Source organism: Dunckerocampus dactyliophorus, chromosome 4, assembly GCF_027744805.1.
Source record: "Dunckerocampus dactyliophorus isolate RoL2022-P2 chromosome 4, RoL_Ddac_1.1, whole genome shotgun sequence".
Taxonomy (NCBI): Eukaryota; Metazoa; Chordata; class Actinopteri; order Syngnathiformes; family Syngnathidae; genus Dunckerocampus; species Dunckerocampus dactyliophorus.
Window position 1 is genome coordinate 17,443,099 of NC_072822.1, and position 22,911 is coordinate 17,466,009.

The window sequence follows — 22,911 nt, forward strand, 5'->3', positions numbered from 1 at the left end:
TGCTGTTGTGATGTTGAGGTCTGAGACTGACGTCATGTTCCCTTCCACAGTAATGCCTTCCAGCCCGACCATACCAGGAAGCTCCAGCTCATCATCTCTTTTGCCGTTCTCCTCTTTTCCATCTGCTGCTAAACAGAAGAGTGCTTTTGCACCCGTGCTCAGGCCACAGGGCTCCCCTTCCCCTGCCTGCCCCACCTCAGGGGGGAACAGCTTCAGAGGTAGCCATTCGACTCACTATCTGACCCCGCTCTCTGAACTTACGAATGCAGTCTAACCCCTTCCTAACCACAAAAAGCTTTGATTGAACGAGACACAGAAAGTTGCTGGATGTGAAGTACATTAATGCAAGATTAGAATCATAGACTTTGCATATTTTTTTCTCTCCAGCGATGACGGGCCTGGTTGTTCCCCCGATGTAGCAAATCTACCCCAGACCACTGCTTCACTTAATCCCCTTCTTTGGCACTAAGAGGGCAGGGGTGAATGGAAAGTTGATCAATAGCAACCATGACTAACTTTGCTCCCTTAGCCCATCCAGCCATTTCTTAGTCCCCTGTCAACCAGGCGGATGAAACTATCCAAAGACAAGACATCTGTCCCAGAGGCAGAGGAGATTACGCCAACCATAACGACAGGCAGACAGTGCTTCTTAGCTAAACAGGCTGGATCAGTGTGATGAAGGAAGAAAATTGGTACTAATTCAACCACGGGCTTTTAAAGCTCTGTGTTTACCTCTGGACATCCTTTTGATTCTTCCAACACCTGCCCAAACCTTTGCTGAGGACGTAAACAGGAGCACTGAACATGTTGAATGATGGACAGCTCTGATAAGCAGGGTTCTATTTGTCTGTGTATGGACACTTTAAAGAGCATGTGTGTACACTGTCTGTGAGTTAGCAACATGTTTTTTGTAGTAGGCTTTTTGAAGACAATTTACATTCCAGAAAATAGACCCTTTATTTTTTGTTCTGATCTTTAAGATTGTACAAGGGAATTATTTCTCTCAAGGGTTATTACTAAAGGAATTCATATATTGATTTATTTAAGTACAAGCAATTTAACTTATTATAGCTAGTTTAGGGAATAATATAAACATGTTTTCTAAAAGTGTTTCTTTCTACAACTGTTGATTAAGTTAAATGAACAACAATGCCATTTGAATTTTGATTATGTGTGGATTTCATTAAATTTGGAATAAAACATCCCCTCTTTGCAAGGTCTTTGCATAACTACGATTAATATTAGGCATTATGAGGAACACCACTAAAGAAGGTTATTGTCCTTGTGTAAAGGAAAAATGTTAGTTAGCCTTATTCCATGTGTAATGCATGCTTTGTTGAACCAATACGCTGTAATTAGGTTATCCAACATTCCAAATTTGATACGACATCATAAAAAACATTGTGATTTTCAGCTTCATTAAAGATGCATCTGCAGAGCACAGGTTAGTCACTATTAAATAAAAGCACAATTATGCTCAATATAAGACCACAGGACATAATGGGTACAGCATATTAAGTCTATGTTTACTTTGATATTAAACCACAACATAAACACCATTCTCAGGATGTGAAAACAAAGAACACAACAGAATCAAGTACATTTATGAATTTGTTTTTGGACTTTGGTTAACTTTATTTATTTAAAAAATATATAAATTTGAATATTCTGTTTTTGAACCCATCTTTCTTTGAAATGGTACAAACATGGTGCAAATGTGATTTGTATATCTTAAGGTGTAATTATATTTTGTGCTCCAAATAAAGCAATGAAGCAAACATGTCAGCATCGTTGGTTTTTAATTGTTAGTTCTTGTCAGATAAAATTGAATATGTTTTGGAAATACAGGTTTTTACACAATGAACTTGCAAATACATTGGACACTGGTCATGCTGCATGTTGGATCTACTCAGTCACCTGTGTGTGTGTGCGGATTGTTACACTATGCTATGCTATGAGCCGTAGCATCTTTAATTGTGATCCGAGTGTTAAAGACTGAGTAGAGCATGTCAAGATAAACAACAACACCACCATCCATCCCCCATCTTTTCTCCTCTCTCCTCTCCAATAAGCCTGCTTGTCTCCGAGGACCTAGCCTCTGGGGGCCCCGAGTGAGAACCACATGAGTCTTCCTCCAATGTGGCTGCCTACTCCACTTCTCTCCCCATCTATGAAAACCCACACCCATATACATGTGTCGTGGTTTTCCTTGTTTTTTTGTTTTTTTTAAGTCTTTCTCTGGCACTGCTACACCCCTGCTTTTGGTGCCTCTCTGTGTTTTTTGTTCTCCTGAAATGGTCCTTCTCCACTAATGTAATTAGCACTGGTAACGAAGGCCAGTTAATTACCCACTCTATTTTGATCGGGTAATTAATGTAATGCCAGGAAACAGCAACTGTTTCATTAACATAGCGCTCAAAGCAGTGAGGGGGCAAGGTAGCACACATGTGTGACTGTGTCTTAAATGATATATTTATGCATAAACGCTGAGTGTCCCGCTACTGAGACATATGGAGCTAAACTACCTGGCAGTCATGTGACCTCTCTCTTTGTCACCAAAAAAGCTTAGGTGGCCGCTGCCTCCTCCTTAACTCTTCTCAGCTTTGTTATGCCGTTAATTTGACAAGTTAAAGTCAGCTTTGTTCCTGACGCCTCAGCATTCATCTCACTGAGTGCTCCTCCTGCCCAGCGGTGCAGGAGCCATATGCTCCTCTTCCACTCGACTGTTCTCACTGTTGCTGTTGTTGTGGCTGCATCAGCGCCATTTACTGCCTTCTGATCACAGTTTGGATAAAGACAGGATGAGCTGCCACCTGCTACAGAGGCGTTACACATTACACTGCATGCACTGCTTGAGTGAAAGCCCAGCATCTGCTCTAATGAGAGCATAGACCATGTTATGTTTCATTATTGACAATACAGATGAACTGATGATTTCCATGTTGAAGGTACAGTACTGTCGCCCTCTCAGTACAAAAACACCCTTCCCCATTTTTACTGTCAAGGGACATGTTTGTGTTTATATACCCAATTAGCCTTCCGGCCACAGCACGGCCATGCATTAGGCTGACATTAGCCCCCAGGTGTATGCAATGTGTGTGAGTAAAATATGCTTCACCTCCTTCTCATTTGAGCCATGCCTTATTAGGCACTATGAGGCTAAGCTTGACAGGGGCAGCCCACTGTTTTGTCAAAAAGATTGGCTTCCACGCACAGCCAGTGTCCTTTGACTTGAGTCGGTCAGTAAAACCTGCACTGTTGCCCATTAGGCCATTGGACCCCAATTCCTTTTTCTAAAATGAATCCCCTACCCCTTATGCCATTCCCTTGGGTGTCAGTAGAGTGGGGTGGCAGATGGGACAGACACAGAGCTGCCCCATGAGACACTCCCCCTTCTCCAACAACTCACACAAACACATATAGGTGCACACACTCAGACATGCATGTATACACATATGCATAAGTAGAACAAACACACACACATGCACACACTGCACAGCAGCAGCAGCAGCAACACATACATAACTTCCCTGCCCCCAGACGCAAGCCTCATCTGTCAGCCTGCCTCTTTTGTCCCAAGCACAGGATGATGTTCTGTGAAGGCAGGGTGACATCTCTGTCCCTGCCTCTCAATCTGTGCTATGTGCACATATGTGTGTGTGTGTGCGTGTGTGTGTTTGTCTGTCTGTGTGAGCAAGGCACAAAGCGCTGAAAGGTAATGCTCTCTAGAATGATTACCTAATATTATCAAAAAATCATTTACTATGGCCTCTTTATGGTGGTCAAACCCTTGTGCTGAAAAAGCTGGGTCATTAACATGATAGTTTTTAACTTACAGTGGATACAATTAGTGTCATTTTGTCCATTCATTCACACGGCAGCAGTTGTGGATCCTGACAATGCAAAAAAATGGGAATGGTGAATTGTTCAAAACACAAAACGCTATGGTATACATTCAGTGCTGAAAATGGTCTGTGAAAACAGAACATGCTCAGGCGTTCTATGTGGTTAATGTAGGCATGTGTGAATACATCACAACAAAAACAACTAGAAAGGCATTCCAGCAAGGTAGAAAAATTGTGGTTTGCGTATCAACGCAAGATTCCTGGCAAAGAACATACAACTGTTTTTAAACAGTTTAATTTACATTGTTACAGTACATGTATAAAAGTGACATACTGCTCTGTACTGACTTGTTGTATCACTGCAACTTTATGGACTTTTTTGGATTATTTCCGGTTGTTGTGTTTATTTAGATTGTTCAAGTTATCATTGATAACTGGTAGGAGGAGGAGGAGAGGAGTGATTTTGAATCAACATTTGCAATAAAAGTGACTGTTCCAAAACCCTCCCTGTCTGTCGTCAATTGTCATTGTTCACTTAGGACATAAGAAGCTAACAAGCTAAATGCGTAGAAGCACAACGCCGGTTTAAGCCTGAAATGGAAATCTTATCATTTACCACTTGGCCAATTGATTTGAACAAATATAGTATTTCTGCTTATTACATTAATGTTAATTATAGCACACACTATGCTTTGTTATGACTTTTTGCTTGCAGCTTGAGACCTCCAATCTCCAAAAACAAGTTTCTCCAGTGGCGTTTCCAAATCCACAGGTTCTGACACTAAACCGTGTGTACATATTTCACAGTAACGACATACGATAATAAATTGTTGTTGCAAGTTTTGAGGTTGTATTGCCACCCAGACACCGACTGTAGGCTTACTGTATGCTTTATTATCACTTACAGTGGAACCTTGGTTTTATTATTAATCCATTCCAAAGGGTCTGTCTAAAACCGAATCGTATGAAAACTGGAACAATTTTCCCCATAGGAAACAATGTAAATCCAAATAATCTGTTCCAGACACCCACAAATGTCAACATAAAACACTAGAACAATAGTTTTTCATGCAGAAAACATTTGAAATGCATGTAAATGCATACTGTATGTATATCACAAAAAAATGGATAAATTAACATTCAATGTCACCTTTACCTTATTTTTCATTGGAAGAGGAGGGAGGTTCAGAGGAGAGAGCTAACCTTTTAACTTTGCTACGAGTTATTTCTTGAATTTAATAGTGAAAAAAATCACATTAGGCGCCCCCAGGCAGCAGTTCTCACCACAGCTCCTGTCAGTCAGGGGCCCTTGGAAATCTCCTAACTTTTACTCCCTAATACTATACAGTATTCCCTCGTTTATTGTGGTCAATCGGTTCCAGACCCGACTGTGATAAGTTTATGCAGTAGGATTCCTTCTTTATAAATTGAATTTTGGTAGTTATGGCATAGAAAACCTGTTTACCTTCTGTTTAAACCTTCTGAATACGGTTTTTAACATTAGAGCCCTCTAGACATGAAATAACACCCATAGTCACCTTTACATTTGTATTACTCAATACAGTAAATATACTCACAGAAAATTAAATGACAGGGAAAAGCCATTTAAGACATAAATAAAACTTGTATTGGTGTGTGTCATAGTAAATTTGTTCCGGCGGTGTGGAGGACAGGAAGTGACATCAGGGGTTCAGAGTTGAGTTTCTGATAAAAAAAAAAACAACATTAAGAATATACTGTAGTTGGACTCACGCACTGTATTAATAACATGACAAGGCATGCACCACTTTAAAGACTAACTGGAGAATGCACACAAACTGAGGCAAAACTGTGGAGTGATTTTTAAAGTTGACCGAAAAAATATTTACAAAAAATTCTTTATTTCTACTGCCATGATCACCTTAAACAAAACCAATGAATACTCTAGGTTTATCCATCAAGTAGCACTGCTGCATCAGTTGCATCTTTTTTTATCTATCTTTTCTATCTATCTAAAAACAGGGCGGACGCTAACCGAGGTTCCACTGTATGCGGTATTTGTTTACTTAAAATGTCAGTGTGGTCATTTTTAAGCCTTTCCTGTATATATTTTTGGTTATGGAAAGTGTTTGCTGGATTAAAATAATTTCCAATGAGCAATATTAACAAATCGGGCAATGCGTGCTTCTTTGGCTAGCGAGAGTGGCGGTCTAAGGAGGTGAGGAGACCCTGGGTGGGTGATTAATTACAGGCTGGGCGAGTGACAGAGGTGATCGCCATGGTGGTGCTGTCTGCTACGGACATGGAGGGAAAGTCTGCCTGGCTAATTGACCTGGCTTCTGTAAGGCCATCCATCAAGCGTGGCCCAAGTGGCCCTGTAAGAAACACATTATTCAGAGGTAAGTTAGTTAACCAAAGCCACCATTCATTACAGGTATTAGAGTCTCTCCGTCTGTCTCCAGCTAGCGCTTCATGAAACGTGCGATTTAAATTTAATTAGTGACAACATATTGAAATAGAATAAAGAAAGCTTTTAGAAAGCTGTGGGTTTTTGGCTCATGTTGTGATTTTACTCACTCAAGCAGCTTTGTTAAAAAAAAAAGGTCTTTTAAGGTGGACTGGCTGTCAAAGTTTGTGGGAACAAAAGAACAAGAGTTGAATGTGGGTGAAATATTTTCTTTTTCGAATGAGAAAAGGCTGCTCTGAGCCAGTTTTTTGAGTGGAAAGTGTGGACTAAATGAGTGGCTTATCCGTGCATGTGGTACTGGCGTGCTTTTATTTTGATGGCTGGACTTGATGACCGAACACAGGAAGTGTTACTCCGAGTCCGCCTGAGTGATGCCGAAGGGACCGGAAGGTGGTTGTTTTTTTCTGTTGAGATTTTTTTATTTTCATTTTTTTATTTAGACAGAAGTAAAAATATACAGCAAATGTGGCATCACTGTCAAGTAAATTTCCAGACTGAAATAGTACCAGAACAGGCCGCTGCCAAGGAATTAAGGAAATAAAAGTATAAATAATTAACTAAATAAATGGTAAAAAAGAAAAGAAATGGAAAATGAAATGATAAACTACACTGTAGGTGTTTCCTACAAGATTCAGATCATGAAGAGATAGTTCAATGGCTTGCTTTGTCTGAGCTGGATAAAAAACAAAGTTACATTGTGAAATACGCCTAACGCTTCCCTTTTAAACCCTCTCATATACAAAATACCACAGAATGGAAGTTGGACTACCTTAGGTTCTCAGGTTTTGGACAGGTATGATACTACAAGGCCCCATGGTGGTCCAGTGGTTAGCATGTTGGCATGTTGTTTGTCTACAGTACAGTCTGGAGATCGGGAAGACCTGGGTTCGATTCTCCCTTGAGCATTTCTGTGTGGAGTTTGCATGTTCTCCCCGTGCGTGCGTGAGTTTTCTCTGGGTACTCCGGTTTCCTCCCACATCCAAAAACATGCATGTTAGGTTAATTGGCGACTCTAAATTGTCCATAGGTATGAATGTGAGTGTGAATGATTGTTTGTCTATATGTGCCCTGCGATTGATTGTGCCCTGTACCCCGCCTATCTCCCAAAGTCAGCTGGGATATCAGCTCCAGAAGTCAGCTCCAGCATGCCCCGCGACCCTAATGAGGAAAAGCGGTATAAAAGATGGATGGATGGATGATACTACAATGTGCACGTCTGATGTCGCTCACAGAGGTTGATGTTCAGGTCGTTTGTGTGTATGCTTAGACACTTGTATGCGGGAACATTGCCCACCATCCACACATAGTATCAGCATTTGGGCCCAAATATGAGGTAAAAGAAAAACAGAAAAAATACAATATAGTAGTTATCTGTGCAGCGTGGGAGAAAGTTAGCACACACACTCTTCCCGATCTCCTGACTGTGCGGCCCGGGGTGCAATAAATCCGCTAACATTAAAAATAGCTCTGATAATTGATCATTTGAAAAAAACTCTCCAATGAGATGAGAATACCCCTACTGTGGTGTGTGTTACTGAGCTAAGGTGCACAAGTCAAGTGCACCATTTCTGTGACATGCTGCACACCTCCAAGTGGGACGTCTTTACAGTTTCAGTGGACAAAATTGACAATGACATTCCACATTCTCTTGTTTTATGTACCTGTCTCCTCCTTGTTTGCTTTCTCTTACAGACCCCCTGGTCCTGGCTGGAGGAGGAGCTACTGAACGCACCTGAGGCTGATTACCTTTTCTTCTATTTCAGGTATCTACTGACTACTGACAGCTGGGGAACGCCGGATTACTCCTCCTCACGTAGCTTGTGTTAAGACATTGTGGCTCTATATCTCCTTTTGTTCTTTTTCTAGACGCGTTCAGTAGCCACCACTTCAGCCAGTGTTGTGTATTTTTTCGGTTCCATGGTGTACCCTTTTCTACACCATCGCCTTTTGTCATTTTTGGACTTAATAAATAAGCTGAACTCACCTCAACTCCCTCTCGCCTCTGGTGACTTTCAAACCCTCTTGGCGACTTATTTTCGGAAACGAGACTAGCGACAAATCTAGCGACTTTTTCTGGCGTCGTTGGAGACTTTTTTGGTATTTGGAGAATTAAAGATGAAACCGTATTGTTCTGCGGCTTCTGTTCTCCGAGGTCCACGCAGCCCCAAAACAGTCACAAGCGGTCAGTGCACAGTCAGCTTCCGCAGCACACTGACAGCATAGCGGACCTCTACACCCCTCTGCATCCAAAGTGCAAATGAATCATACAAGCGCAAGGCGTAATGGCGCATATCCTGGATGTGAGACATAGAGTGACTCTGACCGAAATAAAATATTACAGTTATTTTATTTTGGTCAATTTTAAATTAACAAACCCAGAATCAAGTTTATTTGTATTTCTAAACGTAACTAAGATGTTTTTACTCACTTTTTTGTCCCTCCCATGAGGTTATGTTTTTTCCTGCAGCATCTGGTGCATCATATGCAAATCATATGCAAATTAGCAGGTGACATCTCAGGCAACTTCCTATATAAATTGGCCAATATAAATTGGGCATTCCTTTACATTTGAAAAAATGCTAACTTTTCCATTTCACAAGTTCATAGTAATAACTAGTTTTTTAAATACAATTATATTAAACGTGAACTTTTCCTTCAATTTTGTGGTTCCCCCTTGAGGCCATGACAGCCTTAACATCTGCGTACATTACCTAATGTGTCAGCCGGCTCTGGTCCAGGGTGTAGTCTAAAGTCAGCTGGGATAGGCTCCAGCTCCCCGCGACCCTTTGCTTGCTTCTTCCTACTCCTTTTTGGACATGTGGAACTGTGAACTGTACTGTGCTCAGCTGTAAATGTACACATGTTCAAAATGAATTAAACCATTACCAACCATTATCATTACCATTACCCTGAACAGGATGAATGATAGGAAATGGATGCCTGGAACTCTCTCCCCCAGTGGAGAAATCTGGACTTGTAGAGACATTGTTGTGGAATACGTTTTTTCAATAATCACTGATTTTTCAATAAACACTGACTAATTAGTGTTTTACAATATTCTGTAAATCAGAGCAGTGTCCCTCTCCCCCTCCAGTGTAGGGTGGCCTCAGCACTTACTGGAGCTGCCTGGGTGCTGTGGTTTAGGCCCCCAAAAAGATGGAGTAGCGTGTGGTTCTATCTACTACACCTGGTCACAGTCCACATGTGCTTTCACTCACCCACTTACAGGAAAATATATTGCAGTTTAGTGAAGGTACAAAGAAGGAGAAGTGATTATTCATCCCCCAAAGATGACGTGTCATATGGTGTCTCGTTGCTTGTGAAGTCCAAAGTTATGGGTGAAAGCGGCTTGGCTGGTTTGATGAGTTGCTTTTCAAGCTATAATGAAAAGATACTAGACACAACAATACAAACACAAGCCAAGAAGATTCACCCAAACTTGATCCCTTCTGGAACACTGGTCAGATTTGAAAATAATTTTGGTCATAAAAATGACAAAGTGGAAATGTAAGCATTTACTTTCAGAGTCAAACTGTTGCCATCATCAAATTTGAATTAACTGTACAGGCTATTAAGTAACTTTTTAACATTGTTCATAATGGCTTTACAAATATAAACACTTTAAAATTAATATGTTAAAACAACACTATCCTAACTTTAATGATGAAAAATGAAAACATAATAAAAGTTGTGTCACATGTGACTGGTGACCATTAATGAAGTGTAAAATGTTCCTTCAATAAAACATTGTGTGTTTTTTAAAATATATTTTGAACTGTTTTATTACTTTTTAACATAACTTTTTTTTTCAAACCTTTATATTCTCCTGTCTTGATAAGTGTAACCTACTTTTCATCTACCTGAGCCAAACTAGAGTTTAAGCTATCTACCAGGCACACATAGTACAATTCAAAGCTCACTTGTTTTAGCTTGTGGGATTGTTTTCGGGCGTAAACCCCTTACGCCACCAACTGCCCCTTTTGGTTCTCTGAACATTTTTTGCTCACTGTACCACCAGTTCATCTCAAAACTGAAGTCGATAGAGCAACTGTTGTTCTTGCCTTCAAAATAATTGAATAACCTTCTCCTCGCAGACCAGCTGTTGACTTGGTTAAAAACAAACCAAACTGCAACATTATTACTAGCTGGCTAATTAATGGTATCACCCACAAAACAGTAAACCCACTGAATGCTTTTCATGCTTTTGTACTTTGTACCATGTTTTGACACTTTACTTTGACAGACTTTGACTTTTCTTATCGCCGTTATCCTTTATGTGTTTAAACAAATATACATAAAGCACATAGAGTCAAAATTATTCAACAGTCATTGCAAATTGTATATATTTGCCAAGTTGAAAGTTGCAATAAACAAACGGCTCCACGCGCGTAATATTACAGTCACTGGCCATTTATTCAAAGTTACATTTTGGAAATGCAACTTTATTTTATTATTTTTAATAAAGCATTTTTTGCAAGGAACATTTGATCATCATTATCATTCCAAAGGCAGAATTATTTTGGTTCAGCCATTGTTTTATTACATTATGCCGATATGATTATGTGTGGGGTGTCGAATATCACAACTTTTTCTGTCAGATGTAGTTGTTGAGAGAGCCTCATGCTGATTAACTGTATTGTAGAAGCCCCAAAGCGCCACCTACCTGTGAGTTTTTCCTCATGCAGCATGTGCAATGTTTCTTCTGTGGAAGCATTTTATCGCCTTATATGCCAACAGTAGCTTCATTTGTGTGTGTTTATGCAGTATATATAAATATAACTGTATGTGCAATTATGCAAAATCAGCTGTGTAGGTGTGGCATGTCAGTCATTGCAACATTGTGACAAGAAGCACAACAACCATTTGATATGTGCCCAGTATACCAACATGCTTGAATATGCAATAGGATATCTAATCAAATAAATCCACTCATTAAGAAGGCTGCTGGTATTTCTGCTTTTGCATTAATTACATAGTCATTAGCATATCAATCACAGAAATCAGAGATCATGTAATTAAGGTTTAACCAAAAGCACCTGCTGCCTCTGAGTTGTAGTGTGGTATGTGTTTATTGTGTGTGTGTGCGTGTGTGTGTGTGCATGCTGCATTCCTAATCTAATCTCTGGCCTTTGACAAGATGCTCCATCATCAATCCTGAGCTGTTTGGTTTTGTTTTTGTTTATAGGGGTGGGTGGTGGCGTTTTGGCAAGCCATCCTGCAAACGGTTGTCATGGTGATCAAATTGATTGGCAGGGACGCCTGATTAGAAAGGAAGAATAGAGGACAGGGTGGAAGGAGGCGTTCTGTACATCTAACTGAACAGATTGGGACAAAGTGAGGACTCGATGTGTGTCATGAGGGGAGCCACTGTCTGTTTTGGCTCTAGTTACACCTTGTAAAAGACAACCAATAATTATTCTAACGGTCCATGGAGAGTATTGGAGTACTCTAGACCTTTAACAATATCACCAGATGTTCTTGTGTTTGGCTTAAATCAAATTAAATGCCTGACAAGCATTTTTTTAACAGTGTGACCATTGTCTTTATGATATTTTGTGGTAATTTGTCATTAAATAGAGGCCTAATATTTTAATGGAACGGTTATAAAAATGCTAAGCAACTATTCTTTGACCCCTTTGGAGAGCTACTCAGAATCAGGTGTCGAGCTACTGGAAGGTCACAGGCTACCTGTTAGAGACCCCAACCCTAAAATGAAATAAAAGAATGCACTAGTTAAAAGTGATTGTCTATGCAATTTATCGATGCATTTTAACTGGAGACCCTGTATCTGATCAAGTAAAATGTACTGCACACCCACTGTTCACAACATTAGCTACTCTCAGTGGCAGAGCTACGGGGTCACACTCCGGCCACCCCACTGGCCACCTAGACATTTCAGGTATCAACTTATTGCCACGGCTATGTGAGTAATGGTCTCACCTTGGCCACCCCATTGAAAAATTCCTGGCGCTGCCACTATATACACTGGCACACACTAATAGGATCTAATATGAAAGATTTTACCTTTACAATGACAATAATCAGTTTAGTCATTTTTGAATGACACTGTCAGAGAGTGATTAATTTAACTGGATGTTTATTATTGTGGTTGTAGCTTGTAGTGGTGTTGAACTCATTTTTGTTACTAATTCATTTTTATGAGACACATTATATTTTAGAAGTTTTGATGTGTAGGTTTATGTAGGTTAATTGTAATGACGGTTCCACCATTGTTGAGGTAGTGGTTTTGATGAGGACATGCACATTTTGCAATGGATGTTGACCACCTGTGAGGGAAAGATTGATGGAGCTGCGAGGAGGATGAAATAATTTGTGCAAAGGGAAAACCATAGGAAACCATTTGTAAGGAATCCATGGAAGAAAAATACACAGAGGAAAAGAGACGGTGCAGGAGAAGAGATGAGGAATGAGAACAGGGAGGAGCGAGAGGAAGGGAATGGGACTCGGGGGACTGAGGCTCAACTGTTTGTGGTGACAGCCTCCGGCCTCTGGCCTCTTCCCCAATGCTTCCTGTTCCATTTCCTTTCTCCTTTTTTTGTCTTACTCTCTGAAATAAATATTTGGCCTGCTCCCTCTCAGGTCTTGTCAAGTTTCTCTCTCCTAGTTAAAAACAAAACATCTGTTTTGCAAATGCATTTTAATTGTCATTATACAATCGACTCATTATTAATGTGTCGTACCAAATCGGACTCCCTTTTGCCGTGTAAACAGGCTTCTTTGTGGCATAAATTCAAAGAAATACTCGAAAGATTCCTCATAAATTTTGGTCCATATTGGCAGGATTGCAGAATTTTGGACTGTACATCCATAATGTAAATCTTCTGCTTGAACATATTGGATTGGGGTCTGGTGACCATGTAGGCCATTTCAGTGATGTATCCTTCAGGAAATGTATTGCTTGTCATATGTTCCTACTCTTACCCTTGTGTCACAACACACACACACATTTCTTAATCAATTAATTGATAGACTAGACCCATTATGTTTCCTTGAATCTTATGTCTTCATCTTACCAAGACATTTTGGACGACTGTATGCTTCCAACTAGAGCTGCAACAATAAATCGATGATATGATGATTCATTGATTATCGAATTCATCAACAAGCATTTTGCTATTCAATTTTATTTTTAAATTTGAAATTGTAATATCTTTTGACCCCCAATAAAGAGCAGCATTTATGAACCAAGGTTTCCCGAACACGGGTCACCGGGGCCCCCCGTCTGAAGCCAGTGAAGCCAAGCTTGGAGGTGGGGCACGATTGAGAGAGTCTGGTGGCCGGGCCTGCACCCTTGCGCCCGGCCAGGCACACCCCGAAAAGGCACAATGGGTCCCCCATCCAGTGAGATCACCACTCAGAGGAGGGGCCAAAGGGGTCGGGTGCAGAGTGAGCTGGGTGGCAGCTGAAAGCAAGGACCTCGGCAGTCCAATCCTCGACTGCAGAAGGTAGCTCTTGGTATGTGGAATGTCATCTCTCCGGTGGGGAAGGCGCCTGAGCCGGTGCACGAGTTTAACATGGAGTTTAACCTGATGAACGAGAGGGTAGTTTTCCTCTGCCTTTGGGTGGGGGGACGTGTCCTGATTGTTGTTTGCGCTTATTTGCCAAACAGCAGTTTAGAATACCTGCCCTTTTTGGAATCTCAAGAGGGATTACTGGAGAGCGCTCCCTTGAGGGATTCCCTTGTTCTGCTGGAAGACTTCAATGCTCACAGTACGACCTGAAGAGGTGTGTGAATCGGAGGAATGGCCCCCCCTGATCTGGATCCCGAACACCATGTTCAGGCATAAGGGTGTCTACATGTGCACTTGGCACCAGGACACCCTGGGCCACAGTTCAATGATCGACCTTGTGGTTGTGTTGTCGGACTTGGGGCCACATATTTTGGACACTCTGGTTAAAAGTGGGGCGGAGCTGTCAATCAATCACCTCCTGGTGAAGTTGGCTCCCACGGTTGGGGAAGGATGCCGGTCAGACCTGGCAGGCCCAAACAGACTGTGAAGGTCTGCTGGGAAAGATGATGTTGTGGACCGGTGGAAGGAATACTTTGAAGACATCCTCAATCCCACCGACACGTCACAACTCCACGGTCGGCTCTCATATCTCTGGGGCAGAGGTTGGCGATGTAACGGATGCCAGCCTGTGAGGCTGCGCAAGTGTACGTTGGTAAACCTCACTCCCTCTGCCTTGAGAGCTGCACTGAACCCGCGGTCGACAGCCCGGGCTTTTGGCCGTTTGGTCAGCGCTCTCGTCTCCCATTGCGAAGGTCCTGTGTTCAAACCCCAGTGCGGGCAGTGTGAAGCAGGGCGGGTTACACCGAGGTGGTCAAAAAGCTCTTCGGTGGCAGGGCCCCGGGGGCGGATGACACCCGCCCGGAGTATGGGGTACCAGATCATCCAATTCATGCAATTAGCTCCCTGCATGAATGCTGTCAGAGCTTGGTCCGGATTACTGGCAATACGATGGTCTCATTTCCAGTGAGGGTTAGACTTCACTAGGGCTGCCCTTTGTCACCGATTCTGTTCATTACTTTTATGGACAGAATTTCTAGGTGCAGCCAGAGTGATGTGGGGATCCAGTTTGGTGGCTGTAGGACTGGATCTCTGCTTTCTGCAGATGATGTGGTCCAGGTGGCTCCATTAGGCTGCGATCTTCAGCTCTCACTGGATCAGTTTGCAGCTGAGTGTGAAGCAGCTGAGGTGAGAACCAGGATTTCCAAATCTGAGTCCATGGTTCTCGCCCAGAAAAGGGTGGAGTGCCATCTATGGGTTAGGGATGAGATCCTGCCCCAAGTGGAGGAGTTTAAGGACCTCAGGTTCTTGTTCACGAGTAAGGGAAGGATGTAACATGAGATCAGCAGGAGTTATGCAAACTCCCTCTTCACCTAAACCTCATCAAACACCTTTGGTGTGAAGTACAACAGAGATGGTGCAGGTCCTCTCTCAGGTCCAACATCCATGATGTCCGCTTTGTTCTTCTGGATGAATGGACAAATAATTCTCACAGACACATCAATATCTTGAAGAATGTCTTCCAGAAGAGAGGAAGGTGTTACAGATGCAAGACAATTCTGAACTTTTCACTTCCTGTAGGTGCAATGATCACATAGAAAATATATACTGTACATGTCTATACATTGTATCAACATTTTGGCATTACAACATGTCAGTTGTTTAACAGAGTACCCATGAAATTTGACATTCATAAACTCATTCATTTTCTGTACCGGCTGTACTCATTAGAGCCTACCCCAGCTGACTTTGGGCAAAAGGCAGGGTTGCCAGTCAATCACAGGACATATATTACCAAAACAACCGTTCACACTCACATTCACACCTATGGATAATTTTGAGTTATTGTTTCATAGATGTATGTGTGCCACCATAGATGTATTATGCATAGAACACAAGAGACCATTTTATTTGGACTTTCAACTCTTGTGTGTTTGTAAAGATCACAACATAGGCCCAAAAGGTATAGCTATCCTTACTTTTGGTGAAATTACAATGTATAACGCTATTGACCGTTATATCAGAATTATTCCAATGCCAGATGTACAATAAATCAATGCTATTGTAAAGGTGTGCAAGGTGATGTTGAAAATGATGTTAGGAAAAAAATCCAAATGTGTAAGAATAAAAATATATGTATTAAAAATAATACAATGAATATATAAAACCTGACACTGCTGCAATTTAAATTTTCCCACCAACTTGATGAATATTTTTGTCCTCTACATTACATTAGTAGTACACATTTTATTTGAAACATTTTTTGCGCTGTGCCTCTGTAACGACGCTAGATGGCAGTAGTAAATAGGCCTGAGAGAACTAGCTGTACTGTATGTGTTCAAGGGGTGTTCCCTTTACCTTCACATCATGCAGCGCTGAATATTCCTATCAGTCAGGGTGCGTGATACTGCAAATACGTTATCGACCCGATATCAAATAAATACCAGAATCGATATTGCCGCTTGCCGGCATAGAAAATGGATGGATGGATGGATGGACGATCATTAAATAATTTTGTGATTTTTATCTTTAATTTGTTCATCATGACTATAATCAGGATGAAACACAGGGCAAAGATTTTAATCAAACAAAAAAACAACAAATTATCAACAAATGTGTTAATTTAACATATATAAATACACATAACAATAAAACATTAAAATTACAATATAACATTATACGCCAATGAAACAATATCAACAAAATAATACAATTACTTTTTTATTAGCAAAATAAAGTACATAGTCAACAGTAGGGGTGTAACGATTTGTTTTAATAACGATTTAATTCGTATTACGATTCATGGTTGCCGACACAATTCAAGAACTATGTTGGTTCATTTAGAACGATATGATCTGAAACGATTCAGTAACTTTAAATCGATTCATTAACTTTTTAGTCAAAATTTCAACCACTGTGAAATAAATACCTGGATACTGGACAGTGCAGGTGAAGTTTCCAAAATTCCTGTTGTTTTTTGTAAGGGAATCAGGTATAAAAGACAAAGACACAGTCAGGCAGATTCAATCGAGTAGCATTTAATGTCTCTTTATCATAAAAAATGCTAAAAACACACATTCAGAAAAAGCCTGCCATGCTTAAATCCAGTGCTTTATTTCCTAGTATCGATGCAAACGATTGATTACTTTTTAAACAATGTTTAATCGATATATGTCGTCCGTACTGGAAACTTGCCACACACAGATTGATGTAGTTGAATCACAGGAATATAAATCGATACATCGATGTCGTCGATGAATTGCTCCACGCCAAGTAAACAGCAAAAACGACTTTTCGCTCTCATTTGTACTTATTCTGAGTTTGTTAACAATATAACAAATACAAATGTAACAATATCCACAATGTAACAATATGAACAACACAACAACAAAAAAACAAAACAAAACAAAAAAGCAGACATTTGTGAAAATAAGCATAGAAGAGAACTGAAAAATAGTGACCCCATCATGCTAGGATCCATCCGATACTGAGACTACCCTTTGGTATACATACGCTTAAGTGTGAGGCCATTCCTAGTCTGACTGATATGATGTTTGTATAAATTCTGCAGCTGTGACACTACTACAAACCATCACGAACACACGCTAAGTCTAGTTGACATATAAACTTTCATAGAATACACAATCAGATGGGGTGAACCCTTCAGATGATGTGGCAGCAACCCTGAGCAGTGGCCCAGTGCAAACATGGGGCCTGCCATTGCTTTGTTATCTGTCATATGTTTTTTCCTAATCAGCCTCTCATTGGTGGCACTGCACAGCAGAGGCAGGGAGAAAGCTCTTCTCCTCTGCCTATTTCGTAGACAAATGTCAGGCATTTGGGGGGGGGGGATCATTGAATACGATATAATTTAGTCCAAACCCTAAAATGCTGAATGGAATTTGACTATTTTGTAGGTACTGAATTTAGTAGTTGTCTAACTTTATAGTGGCTGACTACAGTGTACGTCTGGGTTTTTTTTCACCATTAATGTTTTGGACATATTATTAGCCAAACCTTTCGATAAATAAAATGCACTGATGCCTTGTAATCAATATTATAGATTGCGGAATGACATAGCTATAAAAAGACCTGCTGTTGCTTAAATTGTGGAACAAACATTAAAAGCTGCAATGCCTTTCTTGCCTGTAGTACACTTATTCAGCAGCAGAGGGAGCCCAGTGACCTTTATTCCTCTCTATTTGAGATTTGTCACTATTCCAATTGATCTCCTGTGAATGCCCGATGATAATCTGTTTCACACGGTTTAAAGGTCAGCGCTATGATCCTTTGATCCGTCCAAAATCACAAAATGCTCCACAGAGTTCATCCGTACTGTCTCGCTAGAAATAAATCTTGCTTATGGCATCAGCACAATGCTACTAAACTATCTCTGCACCAAGCCACAATTGATGGTGAAGCGGATGGTTCAGGCCCACACAGCACTGGAGGCCACTGTGGACCTCTGCCAGCTAACACACTGGAGACATGTGCTATCAGAAATGTCCAAGCTGATTCAACATGAGCAACACAGTAAACATTTGGCTGTGTGCCTTGTTGTCTGTGTGAATCTAATAGATGCAAAACAATATCAAATCAACCCATGCTGAATAGATGAAGCAGTTGTGTGCACAAAATAATAGCGCTTAACCGCGTGAGCCACTCCTTCAACTATATTAGATTCATATTTCATGAGTTTCATAAGTGCAGTATGTTTTTGCTCATGGATGTGAGTACAGGTTAGAACCGTTGGTCAAAATCTGACAGCTCAGAGACTAGTGAAACCATTGAATGTGGTTACTGAACTGTTATCAGTGACGTGTGGTGAGGGGAGGTAGGTGAAGGGCAGAGCCTCACTTGTCATGATGAAAAATAACAATAATTATAATTAGGGCTGTCAAATTATGAAAAACTCCTCCCTGAGCTACCACCTTATCGTGGTGGAGGAGTTTGTGTGTCCCAATGATCCTAGGAGCTAAGTTGTTGGGGGTTTTTATGCCCCTGGTAGGGTCACCCATGACAAACAGGTCCAAGGTGAGGGAGCAGACAAAGAGTGGCTCAATAGACCTCTATGATTAAAAAAAAACATTGCCCTTGCTCGGACGCGGGTCACCGGGGCACCCCTCTGCAGCCAGGTCTAGAGGAGGGGCACGAGTGCGAGCGTCTGGTGGACGGGCCTACGCCCATGGGGCCCGGAGGAGTGGACTCAGCAGCTGACAGGTATCAGCAGGCCAAGCGGACATGGGAGGAGTTCGGAGAAGCCATGGAGAACGACTTCCGGAAGGCTTCGAAGAGATTCTGGACCACCATTTGGCGTCTCAAGAGGGGGAAGCAGTGCACAGTCAACACAGTGTATGGTGGGGATGGTGTGCTGCTGACCTTGATTCGGGATGTTGTGGATCGGTGGAAAGAATACTTCGAAGACCTTCTCAATCCCACCGACACGTCTTCCTATGAGGAAGCTGAGCCTGGAGACTCCACGGTGGGCTCTCCTGTCTCTGGGGCGGGGGTTGCTGAGGTTGTCAAAAAGCTCCTCGGTGGCAGGGCCCCGGGGGTGGATGAGATCAGTCCGGAGTTCCTTAAGGCCCTGGATGCTGTAGGCGTGCCTTGTTTGACACGACTCTGCAGCATCCCATGGACATCGGAGGCAGTACCTCTGGATTGGCAGACAGGGGTGGTGGTCTTCCTTTTTAAGAAGGGGGACCGGAGTGGACCGGAGGAATCACAAGCCTAAGCCTCTCTGGTAAGGACTATTCAGGCGTTCTGGAGAGGAGGATCCACCAGAGAGTTGAATCTCGGATTCAGGAGGAGCAGGGTCCTTAAGGGTGCATGGGAGTTTGCCCAACCAGTCTACATGTTTTTTGTGGACTTGGAGAAGGCATTCGACCGTGTTCCTTGAGGAATTCTGTGGGAAGTACTCCGGGAGTATGGAGTATCCAACCAGCTAATTCAGGCTGTTCGTTCCCTGTATGACCGGTTTGCATTGCAATAAGTCGGAACCGTTTCCAGTGAGGATTGGACTCCGCCAGGGCTGCCCTTTGTCACCGATTCTGTTCATTATTTTTATGGGCAGAATTTCTTTCTGCAGCCAGGGCGGTGAGGGGTTCTGGTTTGGTGGCTGCAGGATTGAGTTGCTGCTTTTTGCAGATGATGTGGTCCTGCTGGCTTCATCGAGCCGTGAACTTCAACTTTCACTGGATCGTTTCGTAGCTGAGTGTGTGGCCGGGATGAGAATCAGCACCTCCAAATCCGAGGCTCTCGCCCGGAAAAGGGTGGAGTGCCATCTCTGGGTCGGGGATGAGATCCTGCCCCAAGTGGAGGAGTTTAGGTACCTCGAGGTCTTGTTCATTAGCAAGGTAAGGATGGAACGCGAGATCCACAAGCGAATTGGTGCGGCGTCTGCAGTGATGCAGACTCTACATCGGTCCGTTGTGGTAAAGAGAGAGCTGAGCCGAAAGGCCTCCATATGGTCATGAGCTTTGGGTAGTGACCGAAAGGACAAGCTCGCGGGTACAAGCGTCCGAAATTAGTTTTCTCCATAGGGTGGCTAGACTCTCCCTTAGAGATAAGGTGAGAAGAACTCTCATCTGGGAGAGACTCAGAGTAGAAGCGCTACTCCTCCGCATTGAGAGGAACCAGATGAGGTGGCTTGGGCATCTGGTTAGGATGGCTCCCGGACGCCTCCCTGAGGAGGTGTTTAGGGCAAGTCCGACCGGTAGAAGGCTTCAGGGAAGACCGAGGACATGTTGGAGACACTATGTCTCCCAACTGGCCTGGGAACGCCTCAGGATCCGTTGGGAGGAGCTGGACGAAGTGGCCGGGGAGAGGAAAGTCTGGGCCTCCCTGCTTAGGATGCTGCCCCAGCGACCCTATCTTGGATAAGAAGTACTTGTAAAAGATGGATGGATGGACGGAAATTATAAAAAATTGTAATCAGATTAATACATTTTAAAATTCTTGATTAATCACCATTTCAAACTATGTCTGAAATATGTCTATTCTTACTATATGTTATTGAAAGAAAGATAAATGACAGGACAGGATTACAGATTATATATTTGTATGTATTAACAGCTCCAAATTAACAGAAAATTTTAATCAAGCTAAATGATAGCACACGTGTCTGAAAATCTATTTACTCACACTAGTTTTGTTAATAGTAGCAATAGTAACATTTGAATAACACTTTAACTGTGTTATTATGAGCAATAGGTGATTGCTTTCCAAGACACCACGTCATGAGGTTGAATTCACATGTTTTGAGTGTATTTTATGGGATTTAAATGCAGCAAATTGTACTTCCACATTAAGGGTTACAAAGTGAGCGAGAAGAATATCCACTTATTTAGTTTATTTAGACCACGTTTACACCCATAATAAAGACGTGTGATGTTTGGAATATCCTTGAATGCATCTTGCAGTCGTCTAGTGAGGAAAGAGTTTCGTTCCATTGACGAAGGGACTCAAGACATGTTTGTGAGTTGGAGGTACTGTACATATATGGTGTTCGAATTGCACTGCTGTTGATGTGTTCAGGTCAGAATAAAGTTATAAACGAGCGTCGGACTTTGTGTGACTCTGTGGAGAAACTAACTACACTGTGTCTCAGTCTGCTTTCATAACAGAGAGGCGTGGCTTCCCATGATGCGCATGCATTAATTACGCAAAAAAATGTACGTAATGAATGAAATAAATTAGTTTCAGCCGTTAACGCACTAGTTTTGACAGCCCTAATAATAACATAAAATAAATATTAATATTTGTCCATTGAACTGTAATGTAAATGTATTTTCTGTATGATTCCAATTGTTTTGAACATTTTCTTAAGTAACAATCGCTGAATTTGCACATTTCCTGATCAAATACAAGGAAGAAACCTAAGATGAAGCCACCACGAGCTTACCTTCTCAGCTTACTGTGCAAGCCCCGCCTGAGTGCACACTTGGATCATGATGCTGCCGTCCTTCCGGTGAGGAAAAGCCAATTTCTTTTTTTAACTTCATTGAACTAGACAAACAGCAGTGCCGGCTAGAGCTAGATTTATAAACAAGTCAAATGCAAGATATTTTTATGCTCTGCTGAATGAATTAATTAATTTGACTGCGAATGGATGTAGGATTGTATACTCAAACAAACTAGGCCTTGATCAGACTTTTCCAACAAACTATCAGAACTTTTCCTGGAGAAGGAAAGGCTGCATGTACTTCATATAAAAGGCAAGAACATAAATGTTTTTCAGTCGATAAAAAACAAATAAATGGGAATAAGAACTATCTGAAACAATTTGAAAACATTTTTAACCAAAGTGAATTAGTATCTTCTTTTTTTGTCTTTTTTTAAACTGCTAAAATAATGCATAAAGTTAACAATAGGTTGTTACCCAAAAACATCATACAGTATTTCTCAATAAGAGAGGAGAAATATGATCTTAGAGAAAAATTAAACTTAATACACTTATATGCGTGAACAACGCTGAAAACCCACAGCATTTCTGTACGCGGAATTAAATTATGGAATGGATGGAGCAAGGAACTCAAACAATGTACCAAGACGAGCGAATTGAAACACAAATACAAGGCAGAAGGGTCTTACACTTGCTTTATTATGCTTGTCTTCATCTTATTTATTAATTATTATATTGATTATTATATTTCTTGTTCTGTCATGCTTTTTTAAAAATGTATTTATTATTACACTGATTATTACAGTATATGGAATAATATTACATGGAATACAAGAAGTGAATAATATGTACTGCACAAGATGTGGAACGGATGGGGGGTAGGATTAAATAAGCTTTGCTTCTTCCTACTCCTTTTGGACATGTGGAACTGTGAAATGATTCATGAGATGTATTCCATTGTAACCTGCATGCATGTTCAAATAAAATTAAACCAAATTGAACCAAACCAAACCAGAATGCTTGACATTAATGGTAAGTAATTAATAGATGTAACGCCCATTTGTTCTACTTGTAAGTAAGATCACAATATTTAACTGTGCAACATTATTATTTGCGCCATTGGCGTAATTTCCACTTTTGCCAGCAGGGTGCGCGTGTATATCACGCACAGTGAGGTTGTTGCTGATT

At 41.4% G+C, this 22,911-nt stretch overlaps 1 protein-coding gene across 4 annotated transcripts in view; it reads left to right on the plus strand.

The window, feature by feature from the left end:
- ebf2 (EBF transcription factor 2) overlaps positions 1–1,767 on the plus strand; it is a 42,296-nt gene extending 40,529 nt beyond the window's left edge. For 2 of the 4 annotated variants that reach the window (XM_054774712.1, XM_054774714.1), the window contains exons 15-16: positions 51–218; positions 388–1,767. In XM_054774712.1, the coding sequence (XP_054630687.1) occupies positions 51–218; positions 388–419 (200 nt within the window). In that variant the 3' untranslated portion in view covers positions 420–1,767. Of the gene's footprint in view, positions 1–50 lie in introns of all 4 variants that reach the window. The other 2 variants (XM_054774710.1, XM_054774711.1) reach the window with 1 other exon arrangement.
- Positions 1,768–22,911: the final 21,144 nt, after the last annotated feature.